Source organism: Pocillopora damicornis, chromosome 3 (assembly GCF_964200805.1).
Source record: "Pocillopora damicornis chromosome 3, jaPocDami1.2, whole genome shotgun sequence".
Lineage (NCBI taxonomy): Eukaryota > Metazoa > Cnidaria > Anthozoa > Scleractinia > Pocilloporidae > Pocillopora > Pocillopora damicornis.
The window spans coordinates 20,729,116-20,747,868 of NC_142672.1; the positions used below are offsets into that span (position 1 = coordinate 20,729,116).

At 39.2% G+C, this 18,753-nt stretch overlaps 1 protein-coding gene across 5 annotated transcripts; it reads left to right on the forward strand.

Moving 5' to 3' along the window:
- The first annotated feature begins 1,149 nt into the window (after nt 1-1,149).
- On the forward strand, nt 1,150-15,791 carry LOC149048787 (ATP-binding cassette sub-family C member 4-like). 5 transcript variants are annotated; one of them, XM_089201268.1, is made up of 11 exons: nt 1,150-1,268; nt 1,881-2,040; nt 2,426-2,535; nt 3,420-3,478; nt 3,669-4,210; nt 9,094-9,473; nt 9,851-11,190; nt 11,645-12,215; nt 13,525-13,661; nt 13,972-14,333; nt 14,614-15,791. In XM_089201268.1, the coding sequence occupies exons 5-11, from the start codon at nt 3,695-3,697 to the stop codon at nt 15,169-15,171; spliced, it is 3,864 nt and encodes a 1,287-aa protein (XP_089057394.1). In that variant the 5' UTR covers nt 1,150-1,268; nt 1,881-2,040; nt 2,426-2,535; nt 3,420-3,478; nt 3,669-3,694; the 3' UTR covers nt 15,172-15,791. The 5 variants fall into 5 exon arrangements, with proteins under 5 accessions (XP_089057394.1, XP_089057395.1, XP_089057392.1 ...); XM_089201269.1 differs by having other exon boundaries at nt 3,454-3,478; XM_089201266.1 differs by having other exon boundaries at nt 1,881-3,478.
- The last annotated feature ends 2,962 nt before the right edge of the window (nt 15,792-18,753 follow it).

Genomic DNA, 18,753 nt, shown 5'->3' on the forward strand with positions numbered 1-18,753 from the left:
TGGGTTAAAAAACTCATATTTTCCACGAATCCACTTGCCTAGTTGTTATAAGACAGTTTGTCATCGGACAGTTCAATTAGCCAATCGCTTTCAAAGTTGTTACTTCTTGGAGCCATTACTTCTGATAGTGATACACAGTGATACACAGCTCTGTTTTGTAGTTGCCGTAACTCACCACTGCGCGCAACCGATAGTTCCCCCAAGCGGTGTCTGTGTAGCAAATAACCGGCAGAATGAGGGAATTGTACGCACATTGATCGGCTTTGTAAGAGTCAGGCATGACTGAAAGCAGTCGAGCAAGCTTAGGCGTGTGTTGACCTCAGTGAGCACTTTGTTCAGAGATCTTCACCCATCAATACCGTTACGCAGCAAAACTTGGCAACCCTTTCAATTTTCATGCTGTGCGTTTATATGTTAAAGTCAGTCGAGCCTGCAAGCTTCTGTTCTCTCCAAATAGAATAAATTTGGTCTTGCTCAGGTTTTGTAGTAGCTTGCTGTTGCTCATCCATTGCTCCACCCTGTCACGATTTCCTTAAATCGTAATTTGAATATTATCGGAACCTAAACCAGCAGCGTATATAACTGTGTCATCTACATACATGCTGATTTGAGACTGTAACAAGTACTTAGGGAGATCGCTGATGCACAAAACGAAGAGCAAAGCTTCGGGTAGAAAACCTTGAGGTGCGCCACATTCAAGTGTAAGACTGGATAAGTTGCACCTGTACTTTATTCTTTGACTGCGAGAAGTGAGATGGTTCTCGAACTAGTCATGACTAGGACCCCGGAATCCATAGTGCGTTAATTTGAGGCACTTGGTATTCACGAGGTCAAATGCCTTCTTTTAGTCGATAAAGACAGTTCTTGTCATTATCTGTTTGCCCTTGCACTCTGAGATGTCTAAGATGTAGTTTATGAGATACAAAATAGCAGATTAAGTGTTTCATTTTCAGATTTCATAATTTCTTACGTCTTCCAGCACATCAACATCTGCCGTTGATTAAAACCAACATCATCAACAAATAAAATGAACAGAAGTAAACTAGGCAATTACTGCATGTGATTCATATGTAAGAAACCTCTTCGGCCTTTGCGTCCTACCTTCGGAAAGGCACACAGACTACTGGAGCTGAACGGCCAATGCCGCGTGAGTATGCAAATATAGAGTCTAGTTTCATCATAGTCATGATCAGTGAACTGGTAACTTTCAGTTCATTATCATTCTGAAGTACCTCAACAAACGCCAATTTATCCGTAATGTTTGATAGGTGAGTTATTTGTATCGACTTTGATTGTCACTCTCAGATCATGATAAAAGTTTTGATGTTAGTTATGTCAATCTCTGTGGCCGCTTGTTCAAAGGTTGGATAACGCTATCCATTGGAAAATCACTATCCAGTGGATAGCGCAATACGTTTTCTTAATAGTTATCCGCTGGATAGTGATTTATCCGTTGGATAGCATCATCCACTCTTCGAACAACTGCGCCCTGACGTGTAGTCCAATCTTCAGAATTCATGAACAATCAAAGCACAGTGAACAGTTCAGTGTTGCACTCTTTGAAGGGGAACGATTTTAGATGAGAGCATCTGCTAGAAATAATATCGACAGGAAATTCCGGAACTAATGCAAGTTATTTGGGATACAGAGGTTTTTTTTTAGTATACACTGCTTAAATTGAGTATATACTGCGATGATCTTCATTTGCTTAAAAAGTAGTTGTATTGTTGGTCATTTCACCAGGTTTTCAACGCATCTGTTTCACATGCATAAATTAGACTCTACATTGGCTTGCAAATTCAGAGATTAATGGAAATTGTTTGGGATACAGAGGTTCTTTGTTTACTGTAAGGTAGTTTTATCTCTTTTCATTTCATCAGGTTATTCAACGGATCTGTTTCACATGCATAAATTACACTCTGCGTTAGCTTGTAAATTCAGAGATTAGCTGAAACACATTTTACGTAGTCGAGAAAGGCAGGTTTCGAGGTGAGGATTGCAGCTGCACAAAATATCTACGATTCCTACGAACCGCTTCAGGTATGGATATTTGGATATGTTTATTAAGACCTCTTGCAGTATAAATAACTGCATTACAAGTCTGCCCAGCAAACAATAATAATCCAATAACACAAAATAAATAGCTAAGAAAAAATTGATTGTATTAGCAACCAACAAGCATATAATGGCAAAATAATGGCGAAGCTAATCATGTGCAAAGCATAAAGCGTATTTTTTTTAGGTAAAGTTCTTAAACCTGTTGGCCGAAGTGCCTCGGATATTTGAATTTCTTTCTCTAAGTCTTAACGCGTAATTATACTGAGTATCTACTATGCCACCATCGATCATTATGGGGAAATAGAGTGACGAATTGTTTTGCATAAATTGAAATAATGGAATATTTCTTCTATACCTACTGACAAAGATACAGACCAGATTGACTGGCCTTCAAGTCACTTTTTTTAAAACCGAAAGAGTGCGATATACATTCCAGAACTTTGATCAAGATAATCGGCTTTGCTGAAGCATATTCTAGTAAGTAACTTGTTGTTTATTTGTACATGGTCGATTAACTCAAGTAATTCATAAGGATGGACATTTCACCTCTTTATATGATTAGTTGGTTACGCAATCGACAGCTTCTGTAAGGTGCTGTATTGTTGGAGCTTTGGGTACCGAGGCTGCGAAATGAGCTTCTGGGAGGGAGTGAGGGAGGTTTGTTTCTCTTAAAGCTACAAGGGTAATTACTATTCAAAATGATTAGTTTTAGAGCCATTGTGCATGAGGCGTATTTGTATTTGACATTAAAAATATTACAACAGATTGAAAAGGAGCCAAAATGTCATCGACTAAGCTAAATTTTCGGAAGAACTTAACCTATGATTGACTTCGGAATCGATGTGAAGCTTTGCTACGCTAAGATATAGCCAGAGGAAACATTTGTAACCACAAGGCTCGTTTTGCTGGATGATTGATTTTCTTAATATGTTTGGGAGCAACTCCGTTACAGAAATGAAAGATTCCATATTTGCTGTGAAAAAACATATTACCATTTGAATTACGATAACGATAGGCTTACCTTGTGAGTTCTTATATGCATATATTATTTTCAAGGTCTTTTTCGTTCCCCATAGACATTTCAATAAGAAAAAATGGTCGCTTCTTTTGGTTTGATACCTTCTATTGTCCATGTTAAGTTATTCGTGTTTTTATGTAACGCAATAAGGAGCTTTCATTACGCAAGGTAACGTCAGTAACAGTTGGACACAGAAGGACCGCCTCTCTTCCACTTGCCGATCTGGTTAAATCTTTGGTTTTATCGAGAATTTTGCAGATATTTTTTGTCGTTAAGCAAATTTAATGCACTCGAGACTTAAAATACAGCTAAACCTATTCTCGTTCCACTTGTGCCTCCATAGTAATTTACCTCTTGCGTGCCTGTTTTTTTCAAAGCGCGCTGGACAAAGAGATCTTCAAGGTAAGATAACTAAACTAGTGATCACTTTAAGAATTTCTGAAAGTATTTAATAAATGTGGTGAGGCACCCATAACAATTTGGTGACAACAGTTTTATAGAAGACGGTTGAGGACATATTTTATAAAACAAAAACTTGACAATCCTTTGTATTCCACGCAAATTTTAAAACGATTCGTTTTTTTTTTCGCAGGAGGAATAAACATAGGAACGGCCGCCATGGAAGATATTTCTAGTACAAATCCTCTAGGAAAGGCGGGTTTTTTCTCTCTGATAACTTTCTCTTGGCTGAATGATATTCTCAAGCTCGGTAGTAAACAACCCTTAGACGAAAGCTTTTTATTCCGGGTGGATACTTCGAATCGAACAGAAAGACTAGTTACTGAATTGGAACGAGAATGGGTCGCAGAGAAAAGAGCAACTGCACACCAACGAACAAAGCCTCGCTTGTGGAGGGCCATGATGAGAACGATTTCCCGCCGAGATTATATCATTATGGCATTACTAAGGTTATGTTACTCACTGACATTGCATGCGCTACCTCTGTTGATATGGTACTTCTTGAGAAGTATTTCTACAGGCACAGGTATCAGTTACAAGACATCTTTGCCCTTTGTCATTGGTATTTTTCTGGTCACCATGATGAGAACTGTCGTGCAATCCAAAGCCATATTTAAGGCGCACGTATTGGCAATAAGACTGAAAGTTGCCGTGGTGGGACTCATTTATAAGAAGGTGGGCAAAAAAGATATAGTGATTTTGATAGTTGTGGCTGATAACCGCGATTAATTTTTTTCAGTAATATCGGCATTTTTGTTTTCCATGAAATCTTTGTTGCACGGAGGATTCACAACAACTTTTATGCATTTAGTATTACAGATGGCCGCATTTGCTTTGTCACAACGTTTGATATTGACTATTATAATAGAGAGCTTTAGCATCGACCAGGGCGGTGGAGTAATGTTTGTCTTTCGGAGCGAAAAAACGTTATGCAAAAGCTCGGGTCAAAGAAAGCGAAGAAAATTTCGTAGTGGCATGGCATCGTGTGGAAATATTCGAACTCCGCTTCCTCTCTTTTGCAAACGCGATTGGACCGATGACGAAGAGTTCTTTTCGCTCTAAGAGCCGTTTTCCGGGCCCCTCAGTTTAAAATTGAACGGTTCTGAGACTAGAACTTTCGGGTATATGATAACCTTATGGTCAAAGGTCCACTGAAGACATTTGTTCCTCTGAAATCACAGAAAAGTTGAATTTTTGAGGTAATTTTATGACAACTTTAAAAAAACAGCAATATAATGTACAAGGACAGGCTGATGGCCAAATACAGAGCAATGGCACATTTATAGCTATGATACTCATGCATACTTTAATCGTGGTGTCGAATTCCCCAGAAAATACCTAAAATCAATTATTCATTTATAAGGTGATAAAATATGTGGTTATTGTTCATCATTGATTGTCGGCGTAAAAGATTTGAGTGTCATCAGCGTAAGTGGACAGAGTGCACTTCTTGATGACATATGAAAGATCGTTCATGAAGATGTTGAATAATAAAGGGCCGAGGATGGATCCCTGTGGTACACCATTGCATATAGGTTGCCAATTGGAGAGCGTATCCCCCAGTCTCACCCTTTGGAATCGATTTGATAAATAATCTTTTATCAGGGAGGTTGTTACTTCATCTACTCCATATTCTTTTAATTTCAAAACAATCAGTTCATGAGGTAAGGTGTCGAAAGCCTTGGACAAGTCCATGGAGACCAGACGGATCAATTTATTGTTATCAAGTTCTTTTTCCATTGTTCGGTTAGACTAAGAAGTGCTGAGTCGCAGCCGTGATATTTCCTATAAGCAAACACATATTTGTGATAGATTTCTTCAAAATACGGGCTTATTCGGCAATGAAAAATTTTTTCGAAAACCTTCAATAAAGCTGGCATAATCGTTATCGGCCGATAGTTAGTTTTTAATAGGCTGCGGTCTTTTTTGAGAATTGGAGTGACCTCGCCAAGTTTCCACTGTTGTGGTATCTTAGTTGAAGTTAAAGCATGATTAATCACTGTACTAAGAGGGAAGCATAAGACATCCATCGATTCTTTAACTGCTAGTGGAGGGATCCCATCACATCCAGAAGCCTTGTTTGGAGCAAGTTTCCTCATTACCTCGTAAACTTCTGTTGGATTAGTGTTGCTTAGCGACACATTCGGCCTGCTTATTAAGTTATTTGATATGTGCGATAAATCTACTGGATAGCCGTTTTGATTTTGTTCTTTGGTACTTTGAGTACAGCTTGTGAAGAAATTATTTAATGTCTCGGTCACCTCTTGAGGATTCCTGATGATTTTGTCACCCTCTTTTAATGTTATTCCGCTATTGTCTACATTCTTTCGGGAATTAACATAAGGCTTGCACGCCAAAACTTCTTTTGATCTGCATATTTTTCCGAACACAGCTTCTCAAAATGTCTACGTATAGATTTTCTTCTCGTGCTAACTACTTTGTTGCGCACTAGACGGTAGCTCTCGCAATCACACTGATTACGTGATCTATTAAATTTTTTCTTTAGCCGTTTTCGTTCCACCATTTCTCTCCGAATTTCAGGAGTGATAAACTTCGATTCTACTGAAGATCGTCTTTGAAAGATCGCATTGGTGCGTGGTCTTCTAACACCTGATTATATAACGTCTCCCAGCACCAGCAAACATCGTCCATATCATCAAAAACGTATGCAGCATGAAAAGGAACTCGACTGAGATCTTTCTGGAAATCATCTCGGTTAAAGGTCTTGAATATCCGTTTCTTGACGACTTCGGCGTTAGCATGTAACATTTTAGTTTTGAGAACCGTGTAAACTAGCAGATGATCACTGATTCCTGTTTCGGTAGCGCCAGACGATTTCATAAACATGGGCACATTTGAAAGAATGACGTCCAGGCAAGAAGCTCTAGTTGTTGAAATTCTTGTCGGTTCTTTAATTAATGTGTCGAGGTCATAGATATCGCAAATATCCAAAAGGCATTTGCCCTGGTTATTATTCATAAACGGATGAATTATGTCACAATTTAGATCACCAAGACAAATCACGTTTACGCAGAGAGATATCGCTTGATCCAGGACTGTAGTCAATTCAGTTCTGAAAGTAGCATTGTTAACAGAAGGAGGCTTGTAGGCACTGACTAAAGCAAAGCGTCTTTGTCCGATGAGTAGATCGAATAAGAGTGATTCCACTGATGTTGTAATGCCTTTCTTACATGTTGCGGCGATGTTATCGCGAAGAAAGACGGCAAGACCGCCACCACCTTTCGTCCTGTCACGGCGAAATAACTTGCACCCGTTAACATAAAATTGAGAGTTAGGAAAGGATCGATCGATCTTAGTTTCCTGTATGGATAGAATGTCGAAGGCTCTGTTCGTTAGCCACTCCTTGATCTCCTCAAATTTGCTTGGTAAACTGTTTACATTTAGGTTTGCTATAATGCATTCCTTGCGATTATCGTTTCTAATTAACTTCATGTCCGAAGGTTGTGAACTAAGGTCCAGCTCAGTGTCGCTCGCGCTTTCATGCGTGGAGCTATTCAAGGTGGAAAAGAATGAATCGCTAAACTTCGGCAAGGCACAGAAAGAGCATATCCAGTCGACAGATGGATTATTAAGATAGTACTGAAAGGTCCAGTTCGACATATTCAGACATCTTGCATGCGACCAGGTGTTGCACTCAGAACATAAAATGGCGTCTTGATTGATTCTTACGGATTTAGAACATTCACCACAAGGATATTTCGTAGGCTTCCTTCTCGGACCAGGGTTAGGTGAAACATCTCCAGAAATCAACAATCTTTGCGCTTGAAATGTACCTACACCAGTAGCAGTGTATAATAATCTTCCTCCATTAAAACGCCTCGATGCAAGCTTGAAAGGTAGCTTGTAGTAAGCACTTGACGTTGTTAAGTGGAGTGAAATAACCAGTCGCGTACAGCGTTCGGGATGCATAAAACTGCAGTTTGATGAGTCACGAAATTCTCGTAGAAGTACGACAAGGAATAAAAGACACAATAATGTGCCGCCCATACGGACGTGTCTGACCGCCATGATGGCCTGGTTACGTTACGGGAATTTCGATTCCACTGATATTGTTGGGATGAAGTCTTTTTGGATAGCCTCTTTGACTCTACGTGTGGATCTTAATCAATGAACTTAACCTCGCCCCAAATAGGAATATGCCCCGTTTCGTTAGCGTGCTCCCAAACCGCAGGGGTCTGAGTGCGAGCAAACCGTATGTCTCTGTCATGTTCTTTTATCCTTTTTCGCTTTGATCTCCCTGTTCACCGATATACACTTTGCCGCAGTCGCATGGGATCTTGTAAACGACACCGTTTTGTTTTGTTGGTTCTAAGGCACCTTTAGCTAGGTCGCACTAAGTGAGACCTAAGCGGTATGTCAGATTTGAAAACGGTCCTTATGTTGTAGGCAGCGGCGAAGAATCTCTGATACACCCCTTATGTAAGGTGTAAACCAAGAAAATAAAACTGTTTTCGTTTAAAATGCAAATCCATGCAAAGCTTGGATACCCGAAACGAATAAAGTTCATCTCCATTTACAAAGTGTTAGAATACAAGGTTTGAATGTCTATAAGGAATGAAATCCGTGAAAGTAAACTAAATTTAAAATCCTGTAAACTTCCGGTTATTGCAACTTACCACAGGTGAAAATTACTCGCCTTCTCGTTTGAATGCGTTAGCACTAAAAATTTTGTCCACAACGACTATAGAACGACAGCCCGTTAAAAAAGCACATGTGCCGTAACTTGACAGTGTCACGATAGGACTTCCAGCCGTCCTCGTCGTCTCTTTCGTCACCGATGCTAAAGCTCTTTACTAAAAACGCATTGTAATACAAGTGTATGCTCTGCCACAAGTTAGTGTGTATGAAACTATGACCTCATTACGACTTCAACACGGACAAAGTGTGTAATTCATTAAGAATTCCCGTTTTAATCGACACATGTGTAATGGGGCGCTAGAATTACCGAGGGACACCGGACACTACTTGGTACCCTGGCAGGCAGTGTTTGAGATTCCTACGACCGACATCATCTCTTAGACTTGTCTTTCTTGTACTCTACAGTCAAGTACGGTCCCCGCCATGTCGAATAATCTTTCGTAGCGTCCTTGTAGCTTTCTCGTGTTTCCCTTCTTTTATTTTTCTCCTTTCCTTCTTTTCCTTCATGATTGGTTTGCAAATTAGGAGATACGCCAGAAGGCATCCAACATCCAAAATTCATTTCTGCGCCATAGAGAGGGACAAGGGTCTTTTCGGTTGTGAGCCACGAGTTGCTGCATTACGTTCACAGATAGTTTATTCGAACTGGCGGCGTCAATTGTCGAGTTTTTTTCAGCACGCTCAAAGAGAAATCTCGAAACGGTTGGGTTACTGTTTGAAACCTCAAACATGTAAATAGTACATTTATAGATATACATTTCAATCGCAAAGATAAAGATAACATCCTTTTAAGAGGATACTTCCCCTGCACAGAAATGATTCTGTGTACGTGAAGAAAAGGCACTTTTACCGTTTTTTAAATTAACAATATCTTTATTGTTCCCCTTTTTCTTTGTCAGATTCTAAACAGTCAGAGATGCACCTTAGAAGACTCGCTTTCGGAGAACACTATCAACCTTGTTTCCAACGATGCTCAAACTATTGAGGAGCTGGGTTATGTCTTGTTTTCATTTTCATTCGCCTTTGTAGACCTCATTGCCTCTTTGGCTCTTGTATGGTACTTAGTGGCCTGGCAAGCGTTGTTAGGAATTTCCTTTTTTCTTGTGGTCGTTGCTTATGGATCCTTCATAGCTCGTGAAACTGGGAAAATACGCCTCCGGGCTGCTGCAGTAACCGACAAGAGGCTGAAGATAATGAATGAGATCATCTCTGGTATCCGCATAGTAAAAATGTACGCTTGGGAATGGAACTTTAGGGATCTGGTTGCACAAATAAGAAGGTTAGAGGATTGTTGTGTTTTCCAGAAAATATCATAATTTTACCAACAAATCGACTTTAACTCTTCAACCCCTAAGGAATCATGAATCACATATATTATTTTCTCAAATCTGAAATTTTTGACCGTCCCCTCAGTCCAATTGGTACGTGCTTATATGTAAAGATTACAAGATTTCATAGTGATAGCCCTTGATTAATCAAGCGATGAAATTTAAATTTACATCTTTCTCTGCACATGCTTTTTGTGTGAAAACGTAATTTTAGACTTTCATCCACCGATTAATCATGGAGATGGGCCCTCCATACCAGGAAAAAACTATCAGAGTGTTAAATAACACCACATGCTCGAATTACATTCCTTCAAAATGTTTTCCACAGGAAAGAGATCTCTCTGATTCGTATACGAGGATTCTTCATCTCCAGTATCTACGCACTGTTCTTCACCAACTCCACGATTGCAGGTTTTATTTCAGTCGTAACGCTGCTCCTTACAGGGAATCTGCTGACCTCATTTATGGCTTTTACATTGCTTTTGGTGTTGAGTAACACTAAAATGGTGGTGACAATATTCCTTGTTTATGCATTGCGCTACATTGCCGACGCAAGGACGGCTTGTTGCAGAATGCAGAGGTTACTAGAAAAGAATTCCTTGTCAAAGATGCAAATAGATCACGGCGATACAATTTTGCCCTTTACAGACCAAAGAAAGCGATCGAATTTTGTCAGAACTGATAGCTTTAAAAATGGAAAGCCGGTGTTAGTTGGTGCTCGAAAGCTGGAACCGCTAATCGACAACCATCCACCGAAGGTTACGCTCGACAAAGTTTCGTGTGCTTGGAGTAAAACGTCGGAGATTCCTGCGCTACAAAACGTTTCGTTAAGTGTTGCTGATGGGCAGCTTGTGGGTTTAACAGGCCCAGTTGGAAGCGGAAAAACAACTTTACTACTTAGTATTCTGGGAGAACTTCCCGTATGTTCTGGTCGAATTTCTTGTATCGGAAAAATGGCTTTCGTATCCCAAATTCCTTGGGTCTATTCAGGCACAGTGCGAGAAAATATTGTGTTTGGCAGACAGTTTGTCGCCGAAAAATACAATAAGGTTATCATGGTTTGTGACCTTGAGAAAGATATTAAATGTTTTCCTAAAGGCGATCTAACTGAAATTGGTCAACGCGGAGTCATCTTGAGCGGTGGTCAGCGTGCTCGAGTAAGTCTAGCACGCGCGATATACACTGATGCTGACATTTACTTATTGGACGACCCACTCAGTGCAGTGGATGCCAAAGTCGGCAAAAATCTATTCGAGAGGTGTATCAAGGAGTTTCTGGGCGGAAGAATACGCATTCTGGCTACTCATCAGCTGCAGTTTCTAAAAAAGACTGACAGCGTTGTGCTGCTTGAGAATGGTTCCGTTGTAGGTCAAGGGACATATAGTCAAGTACTTCAATACAACATGGGCCTTCGCTTTTTTCAGCGTGAAGCGAAAGGAGCCCCCAGTTTTGAGAAAGATGATCTTGAAATGGCTACAGTTATGTGCAAAGACACTCACAAATCCATGAGCGTCCCTCAAATAGATGGTGAAAGAGTGGATCTCACAGATGATGCGGAGGACAGAATGATTGGAAGTGTGAAGTGGTTGTTGTACTGGAAATATTTCAGGACTGTACTACCAACTATCATGATAGCAAGCCTTTCCGTTTTCTTGACTTTTGTACTAGGTAAGTGACAATCGCTTGGAATGTTTTTTTTTTCATGACCCATGCCGCTAAACTGTCTAGAAATTTTAATAACTATGCGAGGACCCTCGCCAGCTTGGATCATCCTATGTATTGTCTAAAATTTTCACGAATAAAAAATGATCAGTCTTGGTCGAAATAATCTGTACTCGTTAATCGCGTGATAGGTTTGAAATGGAGTGTTAATCCATCGCCTATAAGTACGAGTTCATCAAGCCATTCTAAATTGCAAGAAGCTATGAACAAATCTGAACATTTGCCTCATCATAACTACAGAGAACATCATGAAACTCGTCTTCTTTAGCAAATAAAGTTAGCTGTGGCGATACTTTTAGGTACATTATTACCGACCGTATAGCCTTAAAACCATTAATCACAGTCTTTTTAATTTTTCAAGGCACTTATACATACCATTGAATTTTTTGTCTCTCCTCAGTATTGTGGATAGCACCCTTCTGGTGGGTCTCAAGAATGACAGAAATGCCATTTGAAAAGCAAAAGAATTTCATCACTCTTTCGGTGTACGGATCAATTGCTATTGCTTCCTTGCTTTTTACAATCGTATCCTCGTTCTGTTTCTATGTCACTGCTTTGAGAGCATCAGGAAACCTTCATGACCAGATGACAAACGCTGTTCTTAAAGCACCAGTTTTATTCTTTGATACTAATCCAGTTGGTCGCATCTTGAACCGTTTCTCCAAAGATGTCGGTTGCATGGATGACCTGCTTCCAGGAAAGTTTCTCTTTGCCATTCAATTATGTCTTCACTTTCTTGGTGCTACCATTCTTTCAGCGGTATCCAATGTTTGGCTCTTCATTACTTGCACTCCATTAACAGTACTTTTTATCTACCTGACTAAATATTATTTGAAATCCGCTCGAGAGCTCAGGCGACTTGAAGCTATAACCTGCAGTCCGGTGTATTCCCTTATTGCTGATACAATGGCTGGATTAGAGGTGATAAGATCATCTGGGATGGAAGATAATTTTCTGCAAAAGTTTTATCGGTGAGTGCCCCATGAAAATACAATGTCACTGTTACGAATACTAAGTTTCCTGAATTATACCGTCCCCAAGTCTATAGAACTGACATTAAACAATTCACAATTTTATATCAAGGAAAAAAATTGTGGAAGTGTACTTTATTTGATAATTGAACCTAACAATGTAGGATACTTCAACCGGTTAATTACATCCAATTTAATCAATTTGCAAAATACCCAATGAATTTTATAGCAAGGTTATTCATAATAATTAGTAATATTAAGTAATTAAATGTTCTTAGTACGTTACAGTTTTTAAATTACGTTCTACATCCTAGTTTAACTTCAACTCTAATTTGTAGCTTGGAAGGTTTATAGGTGAGGGAGCCTCACATCGGACTGTATGGTGGATCCCATTACTTTAAACAATTATCATAGACATGGAAAGGGAAAATGTTAGCAGTTGTAAGCCATTTATTTTGGACGGAATATTTCGTTGAGATATTGAATAGCAGAGAGGATAACAATCAAAATGATCGAAACTGCAGGCAATTAGGGTTTTTGAAAACAGCTGAGCCGCAATCAATCTTTACAACCTTTTGTACAGACCCCATTTCTGATGGGCAGGAGCTGTTTAAAACATAATTTCTACCCCATCAATTTCATAGATATTACATATCTTTAACTTAAGGCTAAAGCTATACTTTGGTACACTTAGCATATTCTTTAGTTAGTACGTACGTTACGATTGGTAAATTTAGCGGGCTGTATTTCACTGTACACCCCGCCTGATTGCAAAGTTAGTTTTACTTGAAACCCTCCCCTTATTAGAATTCAGAGATATATTAAATATCTAAACGAACCTTGTTTGTTGGTTTGTTTTGTAAGTTACAGATCTCGTTATTTCTGCTCGTATTTATGTTCTACGCTTGGGTCATAAAACCGAGCAGAAAAAAGCTCTGTCGGTAAGTTGCAGTACGGACCTCGAACTCGGATAGTAAGAGATATTTGATGAAAATTGTTTGTGTTACTAAGTTTCTGTTTTTTGGCTGAAGATGGTACTCAGTCTTATTTATATATTTTTATAAATTCATTTATACTATTATTATTTTTCTCTTTTTGGAGGAGGAGCGAACAGAGTTTGAAATTTATTTTTGTTGTTGAAAGATTTCAATGGTAACGTTAAAATGCTCTCTTTTTCATTTTTCTTAAAGCTAAGATCATGACATCAATTTCGAATGGATCGATTGGCTCAATGTAATACAATGGACTTAATTGGGACACAGGTCTCTAACTAAGAAGAACTCATCAATGTATTGGTCTTTTTTTAAAGATATCAAGACAAGAACACGTCAGCCCTGTTTTTGCTGAAGGCCTCAACGCGATGGCTCGCTTTCCGAGGAAATTGTTTGTGTAATTTTCTTGTAACTTCTGTGTCGGCTGGAGCTTTGTTTGCAACACAAAACCCAGGTACATATTCCTAAGGTTTCTAGTGCAACTAAATCTCCATTCCTTTCGCTGGTGTGATCACTTTATCAATTAAAATTCTTCGCCTGGCGAGCCCTTTCCTATAGGAGCCTATTCCTGCCTCCCAGAAAGTTTCCTTTCTCTCTGGGCTGTTAATAAATCCTATTTACTTATTAAAATGTCCATTTGAAAAGCAATTTGAATTACGCTTTTAGTACATCATCAAAGAGCATAACCTTCTCTTCATATTCCTTTTCACCGACTTTTGTAGAAGCATGATCAAAGATAATTAGTAAACCGCTCTTGTTTTCAGCTTTGGCGGGAATGTCCCTTACTTTTGCAGCCGACACATTGGAAGCAGCCCAGTACGGTATCCAGGTAGCCTCAGAGACAGAAAACTACATGACATCAGTGGAAAGGGTGTTTACCTACACTCAAATCGAATCTGAACCTGGGCACAACTTAGAAAGCCTACCTCCGGAGTCGTGGCCAACAAAAGGCACTTTAACATTGCGCAACTTATCTTTATCATACTTGAAGGGAGCACCACCAACTTTGAACAGAATAAATTTATGTATCACTGATAAGGAAAAAGTTGGTGTGGCGGGTCGTACCGGAGCTGGAAAATCATCATTAGTGGCGGCTTTGTTCAGAACACCAGAACCAGAAGGCGAGGTGAGAACATGCAGAGTGTTACCGTTAGGCAAACTTTGAGATATCGTTCCTTCATCTCCTTCCTGTTACGCGAAATGTAAGTTTTCTTAAAACTTGATTTAAGAAATCGTTAGCGAGTTTTAATGACATAAATGATTATGATGATAAAAAAGATAAAATAACGTATTATTTCTTAGAGGACAACTGTTTTGCTCTTCATTAGTTTCCGTTTTACATGCACCCCTTAAAAATATCATTATTCGACATCATTTTGATCCACTTCCTCATTTCATTTGAATAGATTATCATAGATGGCATAGATATCACGCATCTCAATATACAGGCAGCTCGCAGATCTATGGCTGTCATTACTCAGGATCCTGTCCTCTTTAGCGGCAGCCTTAGGAAGAACTTAGATCCCTTTTCCTTATACAAAGATCATGATCTGTGGAGAGCTTTGGAAGATGTACAGTTAAGTTGCCTGGTACAACAATTGCCTGAAAAGCTGGAGTACAAGTTGAAAGAGTCTGGGAGCAACTTCAGTGTCGGCGAGCGCCAGTTGGTCTGTTTAGCGCGTGCTCTGTTACAGAAAAGTAAGATCATCATCCTGGATGAAGCCACAGCTAATGTCGACTTCAAGACAGACAGGCTGATTCAAGACGTTATTCGCAACAGATTTAAAGACTCCACAGTAATAACCATCGCCCATCGCTTGAACACCATCATAGATTATGATAAAATGGTGGTTTTGGATGAGGGACGAGTCTTGGAGTTTGACAGACCTGAAGTGCTACTACAAAATAAGGATGGAATCTTTGCTCGTCTTGTGCATACCCAAAATGTAACAACGGCACATTGAGCTCGGCTTTAATCGACGATGGAATCACACTCACGTTTGCATTACAACATATATTGGTACCAGTCTCCCTTTCCGCCTTAGTATATTTTTAATTCGTGTTAACCGAGGATAGTTTTGCAGTTTTCCTTGTAAGGAATAATTCCCATTTGAAAGGAGTTCGTCAGTTAAATTCTATGAGAAAGGAGAACGCTCCTTCATCTCATCGCAGTAAGTTAAGCTTCTCCCTTAGTTTGAAGATAGCTCATCTAATTTTCAACGTTTTCACATCGTCTTTTTTGTTTTTACACTTTGAGAACCTCTTAGAAGAATCGTTTTCTCAGATGAGTTTGTAACGTCTCATAATAGGTATGAATATTGGGCTATTTGTTTATTTTATTGGCATAAGTAGAAAGATGTTATAGTGTAGTACTGAGGCATATCAACAACCCACTGACCGTTTTAAATTTTTTTTTAAGTTCATGATAGCAGGTAAAATTAATTCATTATCTTATAAGGATATTGAGATACCCCGTTCCAACAAACGGGACTTAAGGGTACTCAAATTCGAGGTCCTGCCGTCTTGTAAAACAAGTAGAGTACGGCGTGGTACTGAGATAAAGGTGAACCTTTAGTAACAGAAACGCTCACCCACCCTCAAGATTTGCACAGAGCAGAGAAAACTGTGCCCCCAACTGAAAATGATTTGTTTAAATTTTCCCTCCGAAGAAGGAGCGGGGAAGGGGGGGAAACAACTCTCATGGAATTCCGACCGATGAGAAAATTTACGTCATATTTAATTTATATTAATGAAATCTCTTCCGAAGAACAGGAGAAAACTTTCTCAGGCAAGTCACCATCAATTTTTTCCTAATTCTTTAATTTTTTTTTTTAATAAAAAAAATATAACTCCAGGTTAGCGTGTAGAGTAGTATGTATCTCGCATCAATCAGATCGCCGCATTTGGGTTATGTATCTCACACCAATCAGATTGCCGTATTAGATTGTCCCATCTCAACCCGCCCGGCGAAAAAGAAAAATTTTGCATGCTACGCATGCCTATGTTTTATTTCGTGTTGGACTTCACCGAATTGGAGGGGCTGTTCGTAGGCGAACAGTTTTTAGACAAATGAAACGTGCAACATCAGCTCCAACAAAAAATCATAACCATTAAAACTACAATTTTCTCGATAGCGATGGGTTTAAAAACTCCTATTTTCCACGAATCCACTTGCCAAGTTGTTATAAGACAGTTTGTCATCGGACAGTTCAATAAGCCAATCACATTCAAAGTTGTTACTTCTTGGAGCTATTACTTCTGATAGTGATACACAGTGATACACAGTGATACACAGCTCTGTTTTGTAGTTGCCGTTACTCACCGCTGCGCGCAATAAATAGCTCCCCGAAACGGTGTCTGTGTAGCAAATAACCGGCAGAATGAGGGAATTGTACACACATTGATCAGCTTTGTAAGAGTCAGGCGTGACTGAAAGCGGTCGAGCAAGCTTAGGCTTGTGTTGACCTAAGTGAGCACTTTGTTCAGAGATCTCCACCCATCAATACAGCTACGCAGCAAAACTTGGCAACCCTTTCAATTTCCATGCTGTGCGTTTAGATGTTAAATTCAGTCGAGCCTGCAAGCTTCTGTTCTCTCCAAATAGAATACATTTGGTCTTTCTCAGGTTTTGTAGTAGCTTGCTGTTGCTCATCCATTGCTCCACCCTGTCACGATTTCCTTAAATCGTCATTTGGATATTATCGGAACCTAAAGTAGCAGCGTATGTTTGCCCTTGCATTCTGAGATGTCTAAGATGTAGTTTGTGAGATACAAAATAGCAGATTTAGTGTTTCATTTTCAGATTTCATAATTTCTTACGTCTTCCAGCACATCAATATCTGCCGTTGATTAAAACCAACATCATCAACAAATAAAATGAACTGAAGTAAACTAGGCAATTACTGTATGTGATTCATATGTAAGAAACCTCTTCGGCCTTTGCTTCCTACCTTCGGCAAGGCACACAGACTCCCGGAGCTGAACTGCCGATGCCCCGTGAGTATGCAAATGTAGAGTCTAGTTTCATCATAGTCATGATCAATGAACTGGTAACTTTGAGTTCATTATCATTCTGTAGTACCTCAACAAACGCCAATTTATCCGTAGTCTTTGATAGGTGAGTTATTTGTATCGACTTTGATTGTCACTCTCAGATCATAATAAAAGTTTTGATGTTAGTTATGTCAATCTCTGTGGCCGCTTGTTCGAAGGTTGGATAACGCTATCCATTTGAAAATCGCTATCCAGTAGATAGCGCAGTACGTTTTCTTAATAGTTATCCGCTGGATAGTGATTTATCTGTTGGATAGTTTTTTATCCGTTGGACAGCGTTATCAACTCTTCGAACAACTGTGCCCTGATGTGTAGTCCAACCTTCAGAACTCGTAAATAATCAAAGCACAGTGAACAGTTCAGTGTTGTACTCTTTGAAGGGAAACGATTTTAGCTTAATATCGACAGGAAATTCCGGATCTAATGGAAGTTATTTGGGATACAGAGGTTTTTTTTAAGTGTACAGTAGTTGTATCGTTGGTCATTTCATCAGGTTATTTAACAGATCTGTTTCACTTGCATAAATTACACTCTGCTTTGGCTTGCAAATTCAGCGATTAACGGAAGTTGTTTGGGATACAGAGGTTCTTTGTTTAGTATAAAGTAGTTTTATCGTCTTGTTTTCATTTCATCAGGTTATTCAACGGATCTGTTTCACGTGCATAAATTACCCTCTGCATTGGCTTGCAAATTCAGAGATTAGCTGAAACACATTTTACGTAGTTGGGAAAGGCAGTTCTCGAGGTAAGGATTGCAGCTGAACAAATTATCTGCGATTCCTTCGAACCGCTTTAGTTGTGGATATGTGGATATGTTAATTAAGACCTCTTGCAGTATAAATAACTGAATTACAGGTCTGGCCAGCAAACAATAATAAACCAATGACACAAAATAAATAGCTACGGAAAAATTGATTGTATTAGCAACCAACAAGCATATAATGGCAAAATGATGGCGAAACTAGTCATGTGCAAAGCATAAAGCGTATTTGTTTGAGATTTTTTACCCGTTGGTCGAAGTGCCTCGGATATTTCAATTTCTTTCTCTAGGTCTTAATGCGTAATTATATTGAATATCTTCGTCGGTCGAAGTGCCTCGGATATTTCAATTTCTTTCTCTAGGTCTTAATGCGTAATTATATTGAATATCTACTATGCCACCGTTGATCATTATGGGGGAACAGCATGACAAATTGTTTAGCATAAATTGAAATCATGGGATATTCTTCAATTTCTAGTGGCAAAGATACAGACTAGATTGACTGGCCCTCAAGTCACAATTTTGAAAGCCGAAGGAGTACGATTTTCTTCCTGAACTTTGATCAAGATAATCGGCTTTGCTGAAGCATATTCTAGTAAGTAATTTGTTGTTTATTTGTACATGGTCAATCAACCCAAGTATTTCATAAGAATGGATATTTCACCTCTATATGATTAGTTGTTTACGCAATCGACAGCTTCTGCAAGGTGTTGTATTGTGGGAGCTTTGGGTAC